General features: G+C 44.7%; 1 protein-coding gene across 1 annotated transcript; it reads left to right on the top strand.

Moving 5' to 3' along the window:
• Positions 1-1,258: 1,258 nt before the first annotated feature.
• On the top strand, positions 1,259-5,733 carry pcdh20 (protocadherin 20). Its single transcript, XM_077023490.1, has 2 exons — positions 1,259-2,018; positions 2,431-5,733. The coding sequence occupies exons 1-2, from the start codon at positions 1,962-1,964 to the stop codon at positions 5,035-5,037; spliced, it is 2,664 nt and encodes an 887-aa protein (XP_076879605.1). The 5' UTR covers positions 1,259-1,961; the 3' UTR covers positions 5,038-5,733.
• Positions 5,734-25,013: the final 19,280 nt, after the last annotated feature.

Here is a 25,013-nt window from a genome sequence, read left to right as displayed (position 1 = left end):
AGGACAAAAGAACTCTGAATCATTTATTCATGCAAATGACAAAATCCTGTCGCGGAGGAGTTATATTTTGGGCAGCAGTGCCTCCTCCCAGCTGCAGGGTGTGTAAGTGTGTCAGGGGTTCGGGCTATCGTATACCTGGAATGACACGTCTGATACGAGGCCACCGAAAGATTGCGGCACCAACGAGACCAGGCAGAACTCCTGTGAAGTGATTTCTGCCGTGCCTGTCTCCGCATGTTTACGTTCCACACGTTGGTGTTGACTCCAGCGGAACAATACCTGTGAAGACATGTCCTATAGGCATCCTCGCTAATCAACAGCAAGCTTATGAACCCTAGCTGTAGGTTGGGGGGTGACATGTCAGGAAAAACCCAGATCCAGAAACACCAAGGTCAAATCGTGCACCTACATGCTTATTCTTGTTGGTAATACGCATTAACATGATCATTGCAGAATGCACTGCTACCTCCTACGAAGATTGATGCCACTGTTCTTGGTGTGAATCAACAATTTTGAATACAAGGAAATTAATATTTTCCCACAAAAGATGTGCAAGCTAGTGAAAGGTAAATGAATGGCACGGTAGTTCCACAGGGACAAAAACAGTTCTAACAATTAAAAAACATTTATGTCGTGTAAATTTACAAACAAAATTCCCGGTTATATCTCAAGATAGAGAAACTGGGAACAGTGAGATCAGCTTTTTGATTACGAATAACGTGGAAGGTACTGGACTAGGTCATTGGTTACTGAGCATCAACAAATCGTTCATTCATGTAAACATATGAAATGGGACAGAAAATGAGAGATGACACATTGCATGGACACATTGCAAGCACAGTGGCACGCAATGTTACAACGAGTGTGATTATCTTTGTAGTGGGAGATATCAGTCTTGAAAGTTTCTGTTTCTACTTCAGTCAAGCTGAGTCTCTCAGGCTATCTCACAGATACGATCAGGTGCTCTCGGACGTCTGTACAACCCATAGGCAATATGTTTAGATCTCAAGTAGCAGCCGCTGTGGGAGTTAAAACACGCGGGAATTAAGATTTGATTTGACTTGATGTTTAAGTTCGCACGAGGAAGTCGACCTCTCGCGCCTCGCTCCTGTCCTCAGCCCTCGCGCGCTGCCGCTGATTCCCTCTCGCGTGCAGTCTCGTGTCACGCGTCGTCCTGCGCACAGCGATGATCTGAGCGCTGCTGGAAATATCCGTAAGTGTAAGTTTCTGTACGAGTGCGTTTAATGTCAAGACTTATTGCGAAGAGCGTGTACTAATAGAAAAACCAACGAAGACCTATCTGTCGCCGCAGAGCACTTAATTCATATGGAAATGTTTCCTAACAGATTTTAACTATGTAAATGAAATACTAATTTAGTACTTCAGTCTCCACCCCCCCCCCTCTCTCTCTCTCTCTCTCTCTCTCTCGTATTCTGCTGTCTGAGCTCAACCAGGAACACACTTTTAAGTAAAACAAAACAACTGACTGATTGTCTGAAACAAGATCCCGTTGCTTAGTGCTGCAGGTTTTAAAGAGATTCAGTTGACGTCCCTCACCGACAGTAGCACTGGTTTGCTCGCTCCTATAACCCATGCATATTACAATACTGTAAGAACACTAAGTTGTTTTTTTTCATGGACTGCATGTACGCCTGCCGACCACTCATGCACCACGCACACAAAAAAAAACGCAGAGGAAAAAAAATTGTTCGAATGCGTGAATTGCGAGGTCCGGAGCGACCCAAACTCGTATGCGACAATACTCATTGGCCGGGTCCAAATATAATTAGCATGCTGTGGGCGTGTCTGCAGTCTGAGAAGGAGATGAATGACTAGTTCAGCTCAGACGCAGATGAGGCATTGGAACTGACGGATCTCACCCGCACCGGCGCTTATCATGCGTCCGCGGCACTAGTGATTTTTTTCCGCGTTCCCTGTGGTGCTAACATTGAAAGGGAAACATGTCAAACATAAATGGACGTGTCTGTTTTTTAAAAGGAAGTAAAGGAAAGTTCTGGGTAAGTTTCTATGACAAAAATTTGTTTTTTTTAACTTGTGCTATATAATGGCTATATAATAATTTACTGGCTGAAACAACGACATGTCTTGACCAAGACTTAATACGAGAGGATTGTAAGCTCACTGGCACGTTTAGTGCAGTTTGTAGTTGTATTATGGAAGTTTGTTCTGGTAAAAAAAAAAAACAACTACGATTTAATAATGTTGCATTGTAGGCTATGTCTTTTCTAAATCACTGGCTTATGTAGCTGTTTGTGCTTAAATGTACCTACCTTGACTTTTTTTTTGTTACTGAGAACAAAAAACTAAAGATAAATGACACTAAAGATAAATGACATATACTTCATCATTGTGTTGCTTGTAAGCCTTTCTGTGTCTTTAACCTTTTCTTTTGTTTATGTTTGTTTTCAGGCTTTGTGCATTCTTCTGCTTTATACCAGCCCTCTCTCCTGCTCTTCAAATTTCAGTCATCTCGTCTATAAGATAAATGAAGGTTTATCCAAGGGAATTCTCATTGGGGCTATCGGTTCAGACTTAAAGTTGGATTTCTCGGTTGATCCTCCTCGCTTGTTCAATCTGGAGCTAAAGCAGATAGGCTCTCAGTATGTGCACCTGAATAATACCACCGGGGAGCTGTACACATCTGCCCTGGAGATCGACAGAGAGGCTCTGTGTGCAGACTCCCACGAGGGCCAGGGTTGCGCCCTCTTTCTGGATGTGATCATTCTGCCACAGCAGTTCTTCCAGCTGGTTAAGATCAAAATCATAATTGAAGATGTTAATGACAACAGGCCACATTTCCCTGTGGATGAGATCAGGGTGTCGGTTCCTGAAAATGCACCAGTGAACAGTCGCTTTGCAGTAGAGCAATCTGCTGTAGATCCTGACGTAGGAATCTACAGCGTGCAGACCTACTGGCTGGTTGACAACTATGGTGTTTTCACACTGGACGTGGAGGAGAACGAGGGGGGAGAGCTGACACCTATGCTGATCATTACTGAGTCGCTCGACAGGGAGACACAGGCGGAATATGTCACTGAAATCATAGCAGAGGACGGAGGCTCTCCGCCTCTTTTGGGCACTGCCACTTTTAGAATCGTCATCACAGACGTGAACGACAACTGCCCGAAGTTCACCGAGTCGCAGGTGAATGTGACACTCTTCGGAAACGCCACTAAGGGTGCACAGCTGACACGCGTGCACGCCTTTGATCCCGATCAGGGCTCCAATGCCCAAATCACCTACACTTTCAGTGAGCGGGTCACCCAAGAAACCAGGAGCCGGTTTCATTTGGATTCGTCTACAGGGGTCATTAAGCTAGCTGGAAAAATTGACACAGACACTGTAAAGATCTACAGGTTGGCTGTGCTGGCAAACGGGCCGGCTTGCATCCCTGATGTTGCTACGGTTACTCTCAACGTTGTCAGTGTGGTTTCAGGTCCACCTGTGATCATACCACGCTATATCGCTTCAGAACACAATGGTGTGGTTTCCCTAAGCGAATCTGAGCCACCATTTTCCCCAGTTGCGTTTTTCACCATAAAGAACACCGAGCCAAGCCAAGGTGAGGTGTGCCTTCTAGAAGGGACCGGACCATTCAGGCTCTTGCCATACAAGCACTTTAAAAATGAGTTCTTGCTGGAGACCACTGATCTGTTGGATTATGAGCAGCAGAAGGATTATGAATTGACTGTAGTGGTCCAAAGCACTAATGGATTAATTGCTAGGACATCGCTGAAGGTGCAGGTGCTAGACGTCAACGATAATGCACCTGTCTTTAAGCAATCGATGATTGACATCACGGTTGAGGAGAACAACACTCCAGACATGTTTCTCACTAAACTGCAGGCCACCGATGAGGACAGCGATATCAGGGGCGTTGTGCTTTATCTCCTTGGGTCAGACGCACCCTCCATCTTTCATCTGGACCGGCTGACAGGAGTTTTGACTGTGAGCACCTCCCTCGACCGTGAGGAGAAAGAGACCTACCGGTTCATGGTGCGAGCAGTCGACTGTGGCACACCGAGGAAGGAGTCTATCGCCACGGTAGTTGTTACAGTACTGGACCGCAACGACAACAGCCCTCGATTCATCAACAAAGACTTCACCTTCTTTGTGCCGGAGAACTTTCCAGGATTTGGGGAGATTGGCGTGTTGTCCGTCATGGATGCAGATGCGGGAGAAAACGGCTGGGTGGCGCTGTCGATTCTCAACGGAAGTGACATCTTTATGATTGACACAGGAAGGGGGACCTTGAGGGCAAAAACCTCTCTGGACAGGGAACAGCAGGGAACCTACTACCTCTGGATTGAGGCTGTAGATGGGGGAGAGCCTGCCCTCTCCTGCATCGCCATGGTTACTATTCTACTTCTGGACGTCAATGACAACCCACCCACTGTGCTGTTTCCTCAGTCCAACCAGTCCTACATGCTGGTTCTTCCCTCTACGCTCCCAGGGACATCCATCACAGAAGTGTACGCCGTGGACAGGGACACCGGCATGAACGCAGTAATCGCTTACAGCATCATCAAACGTAGGGGTGGCGAGACAGGCTCATTTGACATCGACCCCAACACAGGAAACATCACTCTCAAAAAGTCCTTGAGCAACCGGGGCCTCTACAGTCTGCTGGTCAAAGTCACTGACCACGGCCAGCCTGAGCCCCTGTACTCCACCATCCTGGTCAACCTGTTTGTCAACGAGACCATCAGCAATGAGACCTACGTCCAGAGCCTGTTGACCAGAGAAGCGGAAATCGGCATTGAGGAGATTAGGCCACCCAACAGGTTGGCCCGGGGGCCGGAGTATAATGAAATGTTCCCGTGCCAGCCAGTTCTTATTGCACTCAGCGCCACTTGTCTAGGACTGTTTCTTGTAGTGGTGCTGCTGATTGCATACATATGTTGTACGAGACAGAAAAAACATAAAAAGAAGAGGCTGGAAGTGGAGCTTCCTTTAAAAATGAACAGTGAGATGCAGGCTCTGGACCGGAAACTTATGGAGCTTTCCAACATGTGACAATGAGCCTCTATAAGACTGAGCTTACAGCCCAAATCAAACTGTTTACAAATGCGACTTGTGCAGCTTCTAATTCACAAAGAAACAAACGGAGTGTAAAATGGTAAACATATTGTATATATTGTATGTATGTTTTATAATTTTATGACAAAAAGAAAAAGTTACAAAAAAAATAAGATTGCATCAAAACCTTGTCTAGTTTTGCAAACCCAAACTTTATCAAATCAGTTGTTGCCCAACTACATGATACTGTAATTTATTACAACAACATAAGTGGTGCCCTTATAAAGGTGCCAAATACTTCTCTGATCTGTTTCAGAGGAGCGAGCAGTAGATGCCCCGTCAAGCACAATATTCTGCATGTGCTATTATGGTTGAATATGAGGTGCAAAAGAATTGCTGTACAGTGACAAGTGGAAGTCTGTAGGTCATTACCACACCTAACTCATTAGTGGTCGTATTCCATCCTTTCCGTGTTTGTCATTCCAGACTGTTGTTCGATGTGTTTTCCATGATTGTCTGCTGTTCAGCCACACCACTCTCATCAGTCTGCACTGGAATCTGTGGTGGGAATTTAATATTTGTCTACAGATTTGCTACCCTCTGCACCCTCTCCTACTAAAACAGTGATTCATTCTCAGACCTCTTAAGCCTGTGGTGTGAAAACAAAGAGCACATGAATAATAAAGTATTTTATTTTCCTACCACACCTCTCTTTATTATTCCATTATCCATTATTGACTTTATGCTATGTGGTATTTTTTATTCTCATCCTTAGTAAACAAAGAGCTTCATCGACCACTATGTTTGATATTAAAAATTTATTGCTCACTAGATAGTAGCCACTAGACCCAAAACCCCAAAAGATTTTCAATGAAACAACTGAAATATTGAAGGCAATTGCAGTCACTGTCTTGTCAGATGTTGCAAATTTTATCATCGCAATGATCTCTTCTTGCAACAAAACCCCTGGCTGATAAGAATGACCCTATTTTAAATCAGAATGTTTGCAAAGTCCAACTAGTTGAGAACATCTTATCTTCGTTTTGTTCATGTTTACATGCTCATATCTAAAGTCAGTCACAAGATTTCTGACATGCAATAGCAAAGAAAAAACATTTGTATTCCGATCTCCTCCTGGAGAGTCATAGTTGGGTCGTCCCAAATCAGGTCATCACACAAATCTCTACCTTTGAGTGATGAGGTACGGGCTTCCAACAAGATTTACAACCGTGGCAATTTCAGTTGCCCTGGTGCAAGCTTTTTAAACAATAACATCTGCTGAAAACCAGAAAATGTACCTGAAAAACTAGTTTAAAATACATGCATTTAGGATTCAAATCTTAATTTAATGTTTCTGCACCCCAACCCCCCTCTGGTTTTTTGAGTGCTGTTGTACCTGGATTGCTGTTTGGATGGCATTCTTCTCTGTTCTTTATTTGATGATCTGACTCTTTGTGTGTGCGGGAGAAGCTTTGCTTTGCATCATCTCCTGAGTGTATTTCAGCTACAGACATGAATGCAGGAGCACATCGTTAACATCTCGTCAACCTGGCCACGCCATTCTTGACCTCAGCCGGCCTTTCGACATTTCCATTCTCTCCCAAACCAGCAGGGGATCGTTTTTCTCGTTCTTTTTCCAACTTACTCATTCACTCATACTGGCAGACAGACATTTTAAGCTCTGGAAAGCTGCAAGACACATAATGCATCTGTGGTTGCAGAGAGTGCAGGTTATGAATACCGCCTGGTAGCTGGAGTCAGGTTGCATGGCGTAGCTGCTTAATACACGCACCAGCAACGTGTGGTTAGAATTTCCCAGATTACATGTTAACAGCCCACATTTGCTCTGAAACAAACTATTACAGCAAACAGGTTCCTCCTCATGTTTGCAGTCATCCATCTTATCATGACCAAGCAACGTTAAAGCACTCAAAGCATGTGAATGCAGACATGCTAATGAAATTTCGGCTCTTTCCGGTGCCTTCTGCCAGCTGCATCCTGCTGACGGATGCCTGCATGTGCATCGCCCTACAGTCCTGATAAGATTTGTTGGTCCTGTCTAAAGTGAAAGAAATAAGAAACAACAAAACAGGCCAAAAATAAGCAAAAGGTGCATTTTCTCACGCTATGCTTTAAACTACGTCATAAGGGAAATTCAGTGTTGTGCAGATTTTTCTAAATCTCCAGTCCCATTCTGTGCAGGATAAGGCCATCGTTCATTTCAGTTTGGGTGCTGGGTTTTCCACTCCAGTAATCAGTCAGGTATGCGTGTGTGTGTGTGTGTGTGTGTGTGTGTGTGTGTGTGTGTGTGTGTGCACATCTGAACTGTTACCCCCTCCCTGCAGCATCCTATTGGTTTTCCAGTTCATTCACTCACCTGACCACACACTTGCCCCCCCCACCCCCACTCCCCAGCACACACACACACACACACACACACACACACACACACACACACACACACACACACACACAGCCCTCCCTTCTATTCAGACCAGACCAACACAAACAGCCTGCAGTGTAGCTGCCTGATTACTCACGCGCCTGTTACGAAGGACCCGCTGTGTGAGCAACAACAAACTCACTCGCTGATTAATAAAACAGATGGGGGCTTTCCTCCACCTCTGGCAGAACCGAGCAGGGATAGTGTGAACCATAAATGGACCCTCAAATTCAATTAACTTTCTTTTCTCTGTTGACATGCTCGTGTTTGAGTTAGTATCGCTGTTTTACTTCTCTTTAAGTAATCGTGCCGGCCTGTCTGTTTTCTGTCCAAGCATCATTTGTTGCTATGTGGAGTTTAAGCCCGTTTCAAAAATTTTTGTTCCCTGTTCCCATAAACACGATACATTTGTAACGCATGATAGATTACGTTCGGTACAAATCCGTCAGCACCAGTTTTGCTTTTTGGCCACGTGATTATCATCAGCTTTGCCGATGAATACAGCTGTGGCGCTTCTGTCCATACTGCAGATTTTCTAATCAAATGGTGTGGTGCGTGAAATCTAAGCAAAGGAACAACACCCGGCCGTGCGAATCCTAAGTAATCTTCCGTTTTTTGGAGCAACGTCAATGTCGCTTATGGCCTCACTGTGTGTTTTGGTTTTACAGTATAGTTGTTGCACGAATAAGTAATAAAACATTGCCTTGATAAAGTTTTACACGTTTTACCCATTTAAATATGTGGCGCTTCTAGATCCGGGTCAATGGCAGCTGTCTCTTAACAGTTGACCTTTTGTTTACCTGGTTTACTAGAGATGTAGAGACGGGAAATTGCTTGTAATGCCCTTGGGGCGGGGAATACATGTTCGTTACCGCATCATTTGCATGTTCGTTACTATATAATTTGCATTTCAAAAACTTTAACCATTTTTAACCACTGATGCCTTGTGTTCCTATAACTGCTAATGTGAAAGATCCGTGTCCATCTAAGCACATTGTTCAGAAGCGCGTTCTACAGTGAGTACACGTATGTGTTCGTGCGTGTTTGGGCCAGGGCCATTATCTCCCTCTGGAAAGTGCTGGATCTGAAATTACGTTAAATTATTAATCGTGTAGACAGCAAGTAATTACTATCAGTCATGGCCTGATCCCATTTCCAGATTGCTCTTATTGTTCTCCCTATGCCGTGAATTCAAACAAATGAAGCCACAATAGCGTCGTGGCTTGGGTTACGGTATCGTGGACTATGCCAGAGTGCCCTGCCATGCTGTTATGACAAAAAAAATCCGTATCCATCCCTCTTACTCATCGCAGCTGTTCAATAATGCATTCAGATATTATTCGCCTCCCCAAAATCTCAGCCTTTGATCTAATAGGTCTTTCAGGCTCGTGATGCAATAGAAAATAATCTAATCCAACCCCTTTGATCCGCTCGCGGATTATGTTACTTATTTCTTTCCTAGCGCTCGCGCGCTCTCTTTAACCCCCCATTGTGCCTCGTCCCCTGGTCCTAAATGGAAAAGCGGGCTAAGATGCCGCGGGTTTAGGAGAGCGTTGAGTGTTGAGCGCGCTTTGCTGAGCCCGCTCTGTACAGTCAGGCCGTTGTGAAGATGCATCCTTTTATCTTACTAACAAATACGCGCCGTGGAATTAGCCCGAGCTCTCTGAAAGTAAAGAGAACACACACTGCTGATTAGTTAAATAATTTCTGAACTGCAAGACTGAGTTCATACCTATTTAGGAACTCGAATGAGTCAAGACAGTGAGCTTTTTTACAAACGGATTAACTTAATCAGGTTAATTCAGTGCGAGGAGTCGAGGTTTTGTTTTTTTACCGACGCCAGTGCAAAGATTCCAGAAACCTCGCAGACCCTCAAACCTTCAAAAGATGCTGTCACCCCATTTCAACAATATATAACTGTACCGTTAGAAAACCATGTGTTACAGGTCAGACAAGTAAATTGCTTAGGTGGCGCTCTCGCGAATACAATACAAGATCAATACAAGTAGATCAAAGTTTGAACGGCATGTACTACCCTAAAACATTTCTTCAAGCATCAAGCATAAAAAATCTATTTCTGTACTAATCTACAATTTAGTTAAAAGGTTGGCCTCTATGACATGTTATTATGCTTGAGTGCTTTTAACTTTACATCATTCTCCTTTGGTTTGACTCACTTTTTATAATTGTGCGAAATCCATAAATAAAATATTAAATGCGCATAAAATGGCGAGGGAGAGAGCAAGAGCGCGCGCGTTCGATTCTTACTGTGATTAGGCCACCTGATGTAACGTCTCATTCGTTCAGCGGGATAACGTCAACTCGTGGGAATTATTTTCTGGTCAGGTACTAGCGTTATTTCCGTTGCTCCCTGTTTATTACGATCATTTCACGCAGACCACATGCGGCACTTTATAAACTCGTTTCAAGCAAAGTAACCCCTGCGGGCGACGACTCAAACAGCGAATCCATGAAGCAGCGTGCTCCAGTCTTGACCCACTTCTTCCAACTGCGCTCATGGCTGTGAAGATGAAGTTACAAGGGCTGCGCGGACGTCGCGCCAACCTAGCACTTATATGCATTTATACTGGTGCTTTCATTCATGCAGTTTTCTCCGAAAACGAAATTGCTCGTACAAATGCATATGTGCTCGCCTTTAGGCATGAGTCATACTTTTGCGGCACAGATGCTCACAGAGCTTCTCATACGGCGAAAATATATTATGCACACACACACACACACACACACACACACACACACAGCCGTGGGAATGGCAGTGGCTCAGCCGGTCTCCATTCAGATTCGTGCATTTTCATTAACGCTAAGTTAGAAAACTCAAGAGGTGCAAACACCGCGTGGGGCCAAAGATCAGAAACGCCGCAGTGGCGCACGCGACCATCTTGAACTTGACCTTGAGTAGAGGCAGGGTGGTCATGGGTCTCGTGCATACCACTTTATTTTAATTGTGTTGTGCACTTTTAATAGTAATTTAGTTCATATGACGGAGCAATTATAGCTTCACCAAACGCTTGTAAACTCACCACACAAATAGTTGTGTTAAAGAGAGTGGGGCATATATAAAATGTTAAGGACCCTTCTATATTTGACAGGAAATGCCATTTATAAAAAGGCAATGGTAAAAAGGCAACAAAAAAAAACTTTGACAAAATTTGATTAAAAAAACAGTCTAGCGAAAGCAAGGTAGGAACAGGATTTAAAAGGGAAGGGGTTAAAAGAAAGATGATGATAGAACAGGTGTGACAACAGGTAGCTAATGTTACAGTGGAAGATGTTTGACTGGACAGCGACTGTCAGTATTACCTCCACGAACTAGTAAATGGCTAATTTATCAATGTGTAAATCATTGAGCATCGTGGCCATTGGTGTTACCATGGCATTCAGGACTGCTGTCAAGGACAACTACAGTGTCTTCAGCAGATACAGGTTATACAGTACAACACTCTTTCTATTTTCAAACCCAGAGCTTTTCAAGGTAATGAAACAAATGCAAACTATTAATGTGCTTCTTCTTTTGGCAGCAGGTGTTCTGATGATATTTGACGGTCAGGATGCAAACAGGATAAAACAGACGCTACACGCCATTTACTTTTGGTGGTGTTTACTGAGTGCAGGCCATGCAGTTCCTGCACAGAGTGCCATGGTGTTCTGCTCCAAATGCTTGCACAGTAGCATTTTATTATGCATATCTGAGATATGAGGCGTACATAATTTAAGAGAGAAAGAGTGAGCGAGGGAGAGAGAGAGAGAGAGAGAGAGAGAGAGACCCTTTAAAGTGTCTTGTCTCTGTTTTTAATTAAGTGGCTCTCAACTGGTTCACTGACAGTGAATCCTCAAAACACATCAAAACAGAACACTTTTCTTTCCCCTTTCTGACACACAAGCCAACAATTCCTAAACATGCATATTCTCTCAGTCTCTCTCTCTCTCTCTCCCTCTCTGTCTCTGTCTCTCTCTTTCTCTCTCTCTATATATATATATAAATATACATCTCTGTATATCTGTCCCTCAGGAAGCCAAAAGGCACAAACTATACAAGCCATTAATTAATACTCTTCATCAAACACACACACAAACCTATGTAGTTCTACCTTCCCTCCACCCTTGCCCCGCCCCTGCCCCGCCCCTGCCCCGCCCCTTCTCTACCTGGCTCATAATCCAAGGTGTGTCAAACCACACTAAAAAAATTTAATAACTGTGTACAAAAAAATGCTTTTATGGGTTCCTATTTCAAAGGCTGAAAATTAATTGGCTCAGCATTAAAGAAATATGTAATCATTCTGGTTGTGTAATCAGTAATTAAGGTCATGCTAATATTGCTACTAGAGCTGTCCTCTGTTTCCCACATAACAGGTCTCATTTTCTTTCATGTTCTCATAAGGGCATTTCATTATTTTCTTTGGGTTTTGAAGAGCCGCTTCTTCATAATCACCCACACAGTCACTGCCTGTCTGCACTCAGCAGGATTCCAGTTGTAGCATTTGTGGCCGCTTGCACAGAAGACGGAATCCTTACTGTACACGTCTCGATACGGGGGGAGAGAAAGAACAAATCTCACATCTTACAGCACAATTTAATTTTGCATCTGCTGCACTGAAGTGGTGCAAAACTGGAATGTAAAACAGTCATGTTAGCTGTGCGGAGGGTTTTGTATTGTGAGTCTGTCGGCAGGAAACTTAGGCACTCTGTTGATTTTCCCATTGAATACAAATTCAGTTCAGGCACTGCCAACTTGTTATGTGGTCCTTTCAATAGGGATCATGAGAACAAATAGCATGATATATGAAGCCAAATTAAACATGTATGGTCACATTTGGAGTTGTATTCAACAGCAGGGCAGGATAAGGAGCTCACCCGGCACATCTAAGTGAAAATGTTTGGGTTCCAGTAGCTTAAGGGATTAAACTCATATAAAGTTCATTTTGATCACATCAAACCATTTTGCACTTTATATCATGGTAACGCAGTAAATCAAGTGCAACTGGGTTGCATGGGTCTGTTCACCACTAAATATGAAAAAAAATCCCATGAAGGTCGACGTGACCAGTAACACTAAACCTCGTGTCAATTATCAAATTTCAGGCAAGAATGGCCAGGTGTTCACTGTTGTCATTAAGCTGTTGGTATCCATGGCAACTGCAGGCCCAGCTAGCTGGTGGTCTCCACTGAAAGGTCCATTATCGGGACGGCTGATTGAGAGAGCTTAGAGCCATTAGGTCCCATACGGCACTCTCTTTATATAGGGCGTGACGTGGGACGTGACAGGCCGCCGGTGCTCAAGTGCTTTGGTGGAGGAAATCACACTGAAAATTGAACTTTAGGGGGAAGAGGGGTAGCCCAGGCACTGCTAGTGCAACAAGGAGCTTTAGCATACAAACCTGCTTTTATACCATATGATCGAAGCTAATTTGGAATTACCAGTGTTTTTAACTCTTTTCCCAGTCCTTTTAGCAACACTTATGCGGGCGGCTCACATTCATTCACCGGTGCCATTTGCTCAATATACAGCAGTATCTCAGTCTGATCTTATAAGTTCTTCGGTTTAGTGGTTGGCACCACTTCGGTCTGACCGTCTATTCCAATTGGAGTCGTTAACCAGGTGATTCAAACTCAGACTGACTCTTTCTCATTCTCTCTCTCTCATTCTCACACGCACACATTAAATGAGAATGGCCTTATATGGTCACAGAGAAAACTGTGACTTCAGATTGAATTAGTGACCAGTTCATTGACCTGGCTCCTTGTTAATTCCAGCCACTGATGCATTTCAACCTGTCTGGGATGTCAGTGTGTGTGCGTGTGTGTGTGTGTGTGTGTGTGTATGTGTGTGTGTGTGTGTGTGTGTATGTGTGTGTGTGTGTGTGTGTGTGTGTATGTGTGTGGAAGATGCTTACAATTCTCTTAAGGATGTGGCTGATTGAGTATCTGCAAAGGATCTGAAGCTTTTCCACCACCCAGGGTGGACATTACACAATACCCAAGATGGGGAGGCCTCAGATGAATGCAAGGGTTTGCATTGCCCCCCATTGACCCACTGACGAAGGGGTACATGCCACCCAGATGCAATTGACACACGTCCACCTGAGGAAAGTCCTTGTCCATGCATGGTGAGTGGTAACAACCCAGGGACAGACGGACCGCGTCTTAAGGTCACTTTCAAAAGAACCACACCAGATTCACCTTTCACCCAGTTAACGACTGCAGTTTGACTCTATCTCCGCCAACTGTGTTCACCCATGCAACTAATGCATGGGTTAATACTGGATTGATTGTGACTAGGAGCGGAATGAATCTCAGTTATGCATAAAAATTCAAAGAGGGCCGTCGGCTATGCAAAGCTGGTCCCACATAAGGACGGGCTGGTTTTCATCTCCGTGCACACAACAGAAGGTAGTCTGTTTAAATATAAGACAGTGAGGGTTATTTGATATTGCATAACCTTCTGTAGGAGATTAAAAAGTTTTATTTCCTCTCGTCTCTGATGATGACTGCATCGTGACCACACACTCCGGAGACATTATGTTAACTTTATTTATATACCCGTATTTATGCACTAAAACATGAATAGAAAAAAAAAACCAAAAACAAAAGGAAACAGCAGCCATAAGGAAACCATAGGAATAAAAAAACAGTGAACAAGTTAAACAAGGAACGGACAGGGCTGGGCTTAGGAATGCTGGTCTTAGCACCACTAAGTGAAGCTATCAGGCATTTGGGTTATGAGAGTGCATGTTTGGGTAAGAGAGTGCATGGTGCATTTACAGTAGTCCAACTGTAAGAGGAAACAAAAGAATGAGTCAACTTAGCAGTGTGGTGCCGAGTTATGTAAGCTCTGCCTTTGGCGATGTTTCTGTGGGGGGAATGCTGTTTTAGTAACACTGAAGATGAAACTGTGTTTGGAGTAACACTCAGGTCCAGCACTTTGCTTTGATCATAAATGACTTAACTGCTCACCAGCTCTCCTGCGTTGCCCAAGATCCGACAAGAAATCTTTCCATTCATTTAAAGAAAATTGCTATTCATAGAATTCCTGATACTGGATATGCAGTTAATCAGTTGAATAAGGCATTCAATTAATCAATTAACCAATTAATCATTCAAATAATCGAGTGCAAGATATAAAGCTGCGTGTCTTCTACATCTGTATGAACGTTGACTGTCGAATCACTGATAATGTTGCTGATTGGAATCGCAGGTTTTTTTTTTGGAGCTTTATCGCAGTGCATACAAGTTCACCAAGGGTAACAAAATATGTTATATGAATTATACATGTATAGAACAACGTGAGAATATTATCGAGCAGTCCAACCCGTATGTCAAGTCTGCCTAAAAGTACTTTGTGAACCCCCATGTCAAATGCATCAAGTTCCACAAAGACAAGGTGTGTGGACATGTATGATGACTCCAGGGTTGGAACCATCTATAAGCCTTTTTTAGGGCACAGGGTGATGAAGCCCTGTGTGCCAAGGCTCAGGTCAACGAGCCCTGTGTTCATCCACAGCAGTAAGTAGTCTCCACACCCACAATGATGCTAAAATGCCTTGAAATGTAGCAGCAACCCTTAAAAGAGCTTCTGTTGAAAGCCGTTGAAGGGGCACTGGCTTCAGAAGACCTTGGGAATGACATCATCACTCTCAGTCAAGAACAGCGTAGTTCTAGGAACAGCAGAAATACATCAAGCAATATGCCCTCAACCACCCCCCCCCCCCCCCCCAGCTAGATAATGACCACCCATTGGAAGGGAGAGGCTGGCTGGGAGTTTTTTATAGAGGTAGTAAAAATTGCAGCATAGTAGTCCGCTTGCATCGCTAATGAAGGACCTCTGAACAAAATGTCCTGTTTCTCTGGAAATCTGGAAACCTTGCGTACTACACTGCAAGTTTTACTTCTTACTACCTCTAAATGTTTAACCATTGTGTTGTGTCCTCTCTCTCTCTCTCTCTCTCTCTCTCTCTCTCGCTCTCTCTCACACACACACGGAACAGCTACAGCAAATCCTGAAATCCTTTTCAAAGCTCAGCAGAGAAGAAAAGAGTCCAGCTCAACTATCATTCACAGGACTGCCGATAGATTCAATGGAATCAGGAGTCAACAAGAAGATAAAGTCCTCGCATACGTCTTAGTGCAGATCAGCCGTTTGAGGCTGGGCTCGGTCACCACAGCCTGCATTTCCTACAAATGTGAGGAGTGGGATGGTATCGTCATGGGTCCATCAAGAGTGTGGTCATGGCTGGAGGATCTTCACTCCCTGTTAGGTGATGGTGTGACAGTCACTATGAATCACCAGCTGATGGGTAGAGGTGTATGGTTACGTGTGTGGTTGTTCCCTGAAGGAGATGGTGGTGCTGTGAAGGACTGAGAAGGTAAATGTATGTCTGGACTGCTGTCTGATAATCAGAGCAGATGTTTACCACCTGGAAGATCTGGGATTGAGGCCGCAGGCATGGCGGTTCTCCTCTTCTTTATGTATCTGCATTTGAGGCCAGATGTAGTCACTACATTCTGTGTTAGAAGTGCGATGATATGGAGAGGCCATCAGGATCATATTGTGTGCACATGGTTAAAGGACCCCCCCACCCCCCACCCCCACTGTGAGGGAAAGATGGGGGGCACTGAAAGGTGTGTGCAGGAACACACAGGATTTGGGAAGCACATGGGGGTACTCCCCTGGAGGAGAGGACAGTATGGTGGAGACCATCGTCTCCTGGAGCAGAGGACAGTACGACAGAGACTGACTACTGTGTCCAAGATGTGGTCACCAGAAAATTAGTCATCGACTTCACTACATTGCAGTACATGACATTAATGTTTCAGCACAGGTGTAGACGGGAACCATGGGTAGATTCAGCTCCATGGGTAAATGACAGCAGGAATCTAGAAGATTCAGATAGGTAACTGACACCTGGAATGTAGAGGATTCAGATAGATAAGTAAAATATGCAATCAGATAAGCAAACTCTTAGCAACTGACTGTACATTCAGTATATGATGCATGTGAAAAACTAATACTGTGAAAAAGAACCTGGTGACGCAAATATATATTGGGAAAGGTGTAACATATGAATTCATTCTCAACACAGACACACACACACACACACACACACAATTTTAAATGCACCCTCAGCAAATATTTTATTTCAGAACTTCAGTTCCTCACTCTACAAGTGCTCTGCATGTGTAAGAATGTTTTCAGGGCTGAAGGAAAAGCATCATACGTGCTGCTTCAGCTGTTTAATGGTGCACCAAGATCTGACACCAAAATATAGGATAGTGACTTCAAAGAATCTAAGTCAGTGTGTGTGTGTGTGTGTGTGTGTGTGTGTGTGTGTGTGAAGCGGAACATCAATGGAAGCTGTGGCAAGAAGGTTTGCTGTGTCTGAATGAATGAATGTTCAATTTATATAGCGCCTTTCAAGAAACCCAAGGTCGCTTTTACACACAGGCACAAGTCTTACACAATCACACATGGGTGAGAAGCAGCAGCCAATTGCGCACAGCGTACTCTCTACTGGGATCCACAGCCCCCTGGGGGACTGAATGGGGTGCAGGAAGGGGAGAGAGGACAGACCCTAGTGGCAGAGCACCGTCCACCACTGGGCATACAAACACACACACATTCATGCACACACACTCAGACAACTGTTTTTTTTTTAACAGAGAAACACAGACACACATTCAGGGAGAATTTGTCAGGGAATCAGGGAGGGCCAATTTTACCTAACCGCCATGTCTTTGGACTGTGGGAGGAAACTGGAGACCCTGGAGGAAACCCACGCAGACATGGGGAGAATATGGAAACTCCACTCAGATAGGGACCGATCCCACCAAGCCACCGTTTGCCATCAGCAACAGCGTGTTATCTGTCAGCACAGTGTCCAGAGCATGGAGCAGATACCAGGAGGCAGACCAGTACACCAGGAGACATGAATGGGACCGTAGGAGGGCAACAACCCAGCAGCAGGACTGCTACCTCCTCCTTTGTGCAAGGAGGAACAGGAGGAGCAGTGCCAGAGCTCTGTAAAATGACCTCCAGCAGGCCACTAATATCCATGTTTCTGCTCAAACTGTCAAAAACAGACTCTATGAGGGTGATATGAGGACCCTACGTCCACAAGTGGGACTTGTGCTTACAGAGCAACACCGTGAAGGGCGATTGACATTTGCAGAAAGATTGGCAGATTCGCCATTGGCGCCCTGTGCTCTTCACAGATGAGAACAGGTTCATACTGAGCATGTGTCAGACGTGACAGTCTGGAGATGCCGTGGAGAACGTTCTGCTGCCTGCAACATCCTCCAGCATGACAAGTTTGGCAGTGGGTCAGTAATGGTGTGGGGAGGCATTTCTTTGGAGGGCCACACAGACCTCCATGTGCTAGTCAGTGGTACCCTGACTGCCATTAGGTACTGGGATGAGATCCTCAAACCCATTGTGAGACCATATGCTGGTGCAGTGGGCCCTGGGTTCCTTCTGATGCACGACAATGCTAGGCCTCATGTGGCTGAAGTGTGTCAGCAGTTCCTGCATGATGAAGGCATTGATGCTATGGACCGGCCTGCACTTTCCCCAGACCTGAATCCAATCGAGCACATCTGGGACATCATGTCTTGTTCCATCCACCAACGCCACGTTGCACCACAGACTGTCCAGGAGTTCACTGACGCTTTAATCCAGGTCTGGGAAGAGATTCTTCAAGAGAACATCTGGCGCCTCATGTTATTTTAGTGTTCTCTTTATTTTTTGAGCAGTGTATGTATGTATGTATGTATATGTATAAACCTGTCCATGCTGTGCCTTTTACATCAGGTATGTTGCTGTTGTTGTGAGTTGTCAAGGCTGAAACAAACAACAAAAATTCCTCCACTGGCCAGAGTCTGTTATGCATCACCATCTTCAAAGGGCAACGCAACAATGGAGTAGCAGGTTATTTCAGATTCATAATTAGCCAAAGGTTTGCGGTATGTTTTTTCCTTGTAAGGTTGTGTGATTCAGCTAATGGTATGCATTCCTGCAGGGTGTCGGCGAGTCTAAAGGTTGTGTGCTCTGTTCCACTGTCAGCAGCGTAACTCATGCATCACAGAGCGAACGAAGCTACTCACAGCTGTAACACAGCATGACCACAGCACTGAACAGTCTGTTCTTCCCCCCCCCCCCAATCCAACACACGTCCAATATCACCGGTTCATCTGTCGAGTTTAGTTCTGCAATGAAGATGCCTTGGACGAGAGCAGACGCCTCGGTGTTCTGATGGCTTTAATGAGCCTGGCAGTCTTCCAACCACATCCGCTTCCGTTTCCCTGAAAGCGTTTCATCAGCGACAATCACCTCCTTAATGCAGTCCCATGCACACGGCGAACGGGTAAATGTAATTACAGCACCTAAGAGTCTTACGACCAGCTACAAGAAAGGAGGTCGAGACGTGCGTGTCTGCGTAGGAAGCCTCTCCTTTGAACCCCTGAATCTACGTGAGCTCTGCATTGTTTTCCGCACTTGAAGCAAGTCACCACAGCTCAGCGGTTTGAATGCCGGCAGTGATTTGGTATTCCAGGTTGGTGACTAAGCTGCCCATCTACTATTCTGCCCTTGGGTTAGTCACTTCAATCGTGCCGCCACAAACAGCACTGCCCTGCTCCGTCAATGGTAGGCCGATCAATTACTAACCGTCATCATTAAAATAGATTAACTTCGCGTTCTTATTTAAAAAGAGAATCCAAATGACATACTATAAACATCTACATAATTATGTAGATTAAACGTATTAAACATTTTTTCGATATTGGCCTCCTTTTGCCGATAACAATCCATACATGAGAAGTTACGGTGCCGTGTTTGCACAGCGGAGTGTGTGTGCTGACCGGGTGAAAGGTCGGCGTGAACCAGATCCCAGATCAGCTCCTCCATGGACATGTGACCTCTGGAGACCATTAATAAGGTCCTCTTTTGGATCATTAGCACGGCACATATCCTCTGAGTGACAGATAGTGACGAACAGGCTTTTAAAGCGCACTGCAGAAATACCGGCCTCGTCCCAACCAGTTTGCCGCACTGAGTAACAGCCACTTGCTCTAGGGGCTTGTGCAAATATTTAGTCGTGAATGGCAATTCTATGGTTTAAACACCACAGGACCTCCTCTGACCTCTCAATTCTATGATTTAAACACCACAGGACCTCCTCTGACCTCTCAATTCTATGATTTAAACACCACAGGACCTCCTCTGACCTCTCAATTCTATGACTTAAACACCACAGGACCTCTTCTGACCTCTCAATTCTATGATTTAAACACAACAGGACCTCCTCTGACCTCACAATTCTATGATTTAAACACCACAGGACCTCCTCTGACCTCTCAATTCTATGACTTAAACACCACAGGACCTCCTCTGACCTCTCAATTCTATGGTTTAAACACCACAGGACCTCCTCTGACCTCTCAAGGCTCGTTCTGCTGTTTCCTGTAAACAGAGCCTTAAAATCATGTCTCTTGCAGGCCATATGTAGACACTAGGGCTACTTTTATTATAAACTAGCAATTGTACTTTTATTATAAACTAGCAAAACGTTGATCATAATCGAATCATAATCCAATAGTTACATAATCATTGAAGTTTGTTTTTTTGAAGTCTTTTGAAGTCCTCAGTTCAGTTAATGAGAATAACGCCATTTGTCTTACAGTTATTAGTCTTACAGTCGCCATCTTAGTTTTTTGAGAATGTTTGTATTTCCACAGTGTTCTTATATTAGAGGTGTCAATTCCAGGTTCATAGATTAAAAGTCCTCACCAGGATTTTGCTCAGGCTTCCTGGATTGTGTTGATTCCACTAATTTTACCTGGATTGCTAATTAGAAAATCTAGCAAGCTTGAGCAAAATCCTGGTGAGGACTTTTAATCTATGAACCTGGAATTGACACCTCTATCTTATATATATATAAAAAGTAAGAGTTTGAAAGGTTGAGAGTTTCAGATTCAATGTGGAGTGTGTTTATCCATGAAAAATGAAAATCAGATCACAGTACACTTTCACCTGCTGGCTCTGTATGTATAATTTCAACCCACACCATTAATTAAGGTCTCCTCAGATGCTTTGATGTGAATGATCTGTCATGCTTGACGTTCAGGAGCTGATGACATTTCAAAAGAACATCTGCTGGACGTCTCCTGAACTTGAAAGATGTTGAAAGATATGAAGGCTGTTGCATTGCTGAGGTAAACCGGTTGTACTCCTTTCATGCGTAAATGTGGTCAAGGAAGGTGCCAGAAAGCAGCTGAGGCACAAAGATTGGTTTCTATTTCCCATTATTTAACCACATGAAGTTGATAAATTACTATCCAAACAGGCTGTCTTTGCACTGCAAATCACACCTGTCTAAAAAAGGAAACATAACAAAATTAGCCTCGGAAATGTGCGTGCATAATAAGATTGGTTTACTCTTTGATTAAAAGCTTAATGTCACAGCAAGATATTATATTATTGAAAGGAAAGGAACTGATATTTATACCAGGGAAATAAGGAGAGAGACTATTTATTCTGTAATTATTCTGTATTTCACTCTTGACTGGTCATAAGAAAGCATGTTTCTGGCGATCTTAATGAGATCCTTAGAGAAAGCAACCGCGAGTACAAAGAGGAGCACTATTCAGGCCAACTCTGCAAACAAACAGTTTTCTACTGGCATTTACATTGGCATCCCATCACCAAAAACAAAAACGTGCAGATCTGTTTAAAGCCAGAAGCTGCTTTCCGTGCCACAGCAGGGTGTGCTGGTCCACTTTCATTTAATTAAGAGCCGTCGTTAATGCTTTGGGTCATGGGCCTGTGTTTGGATCTTTGTATGGATCATGTGTTGCAACCACCCATAAACACAGTGTGTGTACAGCTTCCAACTTCAGGAAAGACACAGTTTTCCCACTTATTCCCGCACGGTAGCAGCGTGCAGGCCCCCTGCTTTTAAATGTGTGAGGAGGAAATCAAAACAGGGCTATGATTAGTCACACGTTACATAGCATCTGGAGCTGTTTACACACGCTCCCTTGGATCCTATAGCACAGAACTTCAAACCTTTCGTTTTCAGCCCTACAAAACATATTTATATGATTCTTTTTCTATTCTGTTTTATTTACCAATTCTGTCTTTTATCTCAATATGTTTCATTAGAATTCTTTTAGCACTCCAAATGTATGCAGCTTGAAATTTGTTGCATAAATTGATTGCGTTTCATTTTATCCTTTCCATTTAAATCAATCGTTTTATCTATGTAACAACTCTTTTATATGAAGCACTTTGAATTTCAATTGTGTATGAAAAACGCAACACAAATAAACTCGCCTCACCTTGCATGGCCCGACCTGCAGCGGAATGGAGCTGTCGTCTCAGCTAATCCTGTCAGGCAGCCTCCGCCAGGGTCAACACAGAGGAAAGAGCAGAGAAGAGGCTGTTCGAAAAGCTAGTCCCACAGAGCCAGGACTGCTCATGGAACGACAAATGCAAATGCCAAGAGCCTATATTACTAATGTGACCCACACATGCAGGTGTCTTATATAACATCAGGAGGAGAGACGCCACTATCTTGTTGGGACAGTCGCTTTCAGGTCTGGAGTACTGAACTTATTTTCTACTGGCCTCCCTGCACACGCCACTAGACCCCCGTAGCTGACCCAGAATGGAGCTGCGTGACTCATAGTCGACGTTTCTGAGTTCACACACATCACTCCACCACAGAATTCCCGGGTTACCCTCACTGCCCCCCGCCAGGCTGAAAACCCCGACTCTTGCCTACGAAGCCAAACGTAGACCTGCTCCCTCCTACCTAAAAGTCTTCGTCTCACGCCGCACCGTATCTCACCCCTCTTCATGCCGTACGTACGGCACATGTTGAACCATGCCGCCAGACGGCTTGATGAACTAGCACCCAGACAGCAGAATGAATTCCCAGACTCCCCGTGTTCAGTGGTCTAGCTGTCTTGAAGACAGAGTGGAGACCGACTTCAAGGTACGTGATCAATCTTCCCCAAATCTTCACTTGCTTCTCCTCTCTCTACACACACACACACACATACACATATATGAGGGTGAGAGAGAGAGAGTAGGAGACTGGCTTAATGTACTCATATAAGGATTTTTCCCGGGGGAGGCAACAAAGTGGTACTGCAGGACAGGAGGGTCCTGCTAAATGCTGTAAACGTAATTGATTGTCCACTCTCCTATTCATACCTGCTATATATATCCAACACTGCGCAGCAGACAATAACCCTGCAATGAAAACATGTTGTGCTCTAAGAAGTTTCGCAAAATTACTCTGTCATAGTTTTAATCAGGAATTCAAAAAGGCGAATCCAAGCAACGATCTGCACCTAATTACTAAATACACAAGCGGGGTGTGGAGATGAGTTGGGAATATCGATTGAAGAGATAGGAGAATAGTGCAGCAGTAGCCTCCCAAACAGACCGGCTCCACCAGGGATCAAAGACGCCCAGTGGCTCAGATGTGGAGCTTAATAACCCAGGAAGTGGAAAGGGCCCCAGCAACACTGGGGCCTTTTTCATAAGTTTGTTTTCAGCACGCCGTGTCCCATAGGCACCAGAGCATTTTTCGCCTCAGAGCACAGAGCTGGTTTCTACTACCCACATCATCAGTGCGATGCGGAGCCCCCAGAAGGCCCCTCTCATCTCTCCACAGCCTTTTCACACAAACAGGCCTTGCTGCATGAATTGAATACCCAATGCCGATGCTCCCAGGATGTGAGTGAGTGAGAGAGAGAAAGAGAGAGAGACTCATTTATCACTCTGTAAAATTCCTCATGTTCTGCTCCATTCTGGTTCTAAATAAGGAGAACCAACATACACATATTTTCTTTATATTACCAGGTAGCACTAGGTTCTGACCCACCAGTCTAGCAGGTTTTCCCAAAGCAAGCCAATGAACATTTCATTCAGCGATTCAGCTGTGTCCTCCCTCCTTGGCAGTGGTAGCGCACCCTGTCTCTTCCTCTCTCTCACACACACACACACACACACACACACACACACTCACACACACACACACACACACCACACACAGACCGGGACAACGAAGGCCCAAGGGCTTCTCCGCCAACCCAACGCGCCTGCCCGTCCTCACACAGTAAACACATTTATCTTCGGCGAGCAGAATTGCTCCTCGCCTCTCACGAGCGGAGCCTCTAGCAGGAGACCGGATCCCTCTCCGGTTCTTCTGCCCCACGCGTGCCACGCAGCTTTCCCGATCCGCAGCCGTGATGTGGCATGCAGACGGATCTTCGAGGAGTGCTGCAACAAGCCCCCAGGGCAGGTGAAATGGACAGATAAGCCCTCGGTCAGTGAGAAATAGGATGCTACAGAGTGCCTGCAAGAAACGACTTCCCTCACAATCACGCGGTGTCATTGGTTCAAGAGCTCAGCGCAAAAGATCAAAGCACCTCTTCGAATCTGAAGCATTAGGAAAATCCTTTTGCTAGAATCGCCCCCAGACTCATATAATATTACAAATGCATTATAAATACAGACAACTTAATATAAATAGTAGTAATAATGAATAATGATATTCTTCTAAGTGGATTTTGGATGTGCTTCCAATTTTCTGTTCTATTTTGGCCACGTGTTATTTCTTACAAAATTAACCCATTTATGTCTGTGAGATTAACAAGCTCTGTAGGGGGCCATGTATCCAGGGTGAAATCAGGAACTGATACGTCCGAAACGTCCCCCCTCCCTCTGACTGACCCTGTCCCCTCTCTGAAAGCCTCACCAGACTCTTACACATCCATTGCTGGCTGTGTAATTCATTCTGCGTGGCATATGCCCACCTGGTCTCTGTTTTGCCTTTCACTGCGGGTCCCTAGAGAAGATGGGAAAAGGGACAACGGAGGGTAGACCACAGGGTTCGTGTGTCACTGCGGCCGCCGGCCCCAGACAGGGGCAGGACAGGGGGCAGCAAGAGAGGAGCATGAAGGGGGCGGAGGGTTTCCTGAGCAGAGGCAGGAAGGCATTTCTTCTCCTGTTACCTCCGCCTCTCGGGTGCCAGTGGGCACTGTAAGAGGAAGCTGCATGGGAGGGAATGCAGAGACTAAGGGCCTCTGTGTGTGTGTATGTGTGTGTGTGTGAATGCCTGGGGGTGGGAAGGAGTGAGAGGGAGGGAGAGAGAGAGAGAGAGAGAGAGTAATAACAGGTAAATACGGTGACTAAAAAACACTGGGAACTTGAGAACTGGATTTAGACAGGTCCTGCCAGTCAGCAAAACATTTTTGACAACATACACAGGGCAAGAGAGATGAGCAAAAACGAAAACACAATAAGCCCACAGAAGGCTTCTGACTACCTGGCCAACAAGTTGACGTGATCAAATGGGATATTGTATTACATAATGACCTTTCTGAGACTTCTCCGCAATCATGGCAGGAATTGTGTTCTTGAGTCCACACCAAAAAAAAGAGAGACTAAAACAGGCTCTCACCTTTCCTCAGAAGACAGAAGACACAAAGAACAATCACAGCATAC

Source organism: Brachyhypopomus gauderio, chromosome 12 (assembly GCF_052324685.1).
Source record: "Brachyhypopomus gauderio isolate BG-103 chromosome 12, BGAUD_0.2, whole genome shotgun sequence".
In the NCBI taxonomy this organism is placed as follows: domain Eukaryota; kingdom Metazoa; phylum Chordata; class Actinopteri; order Gymnotiformes; family Hypopomidae; genus Brachyhypopomus; species Brachyhypopomus gauderio.
Note: the sequence above shows the minus strand (reverse complement) of the source record. Positions and strands in the feature narration are given on the sequence as shown.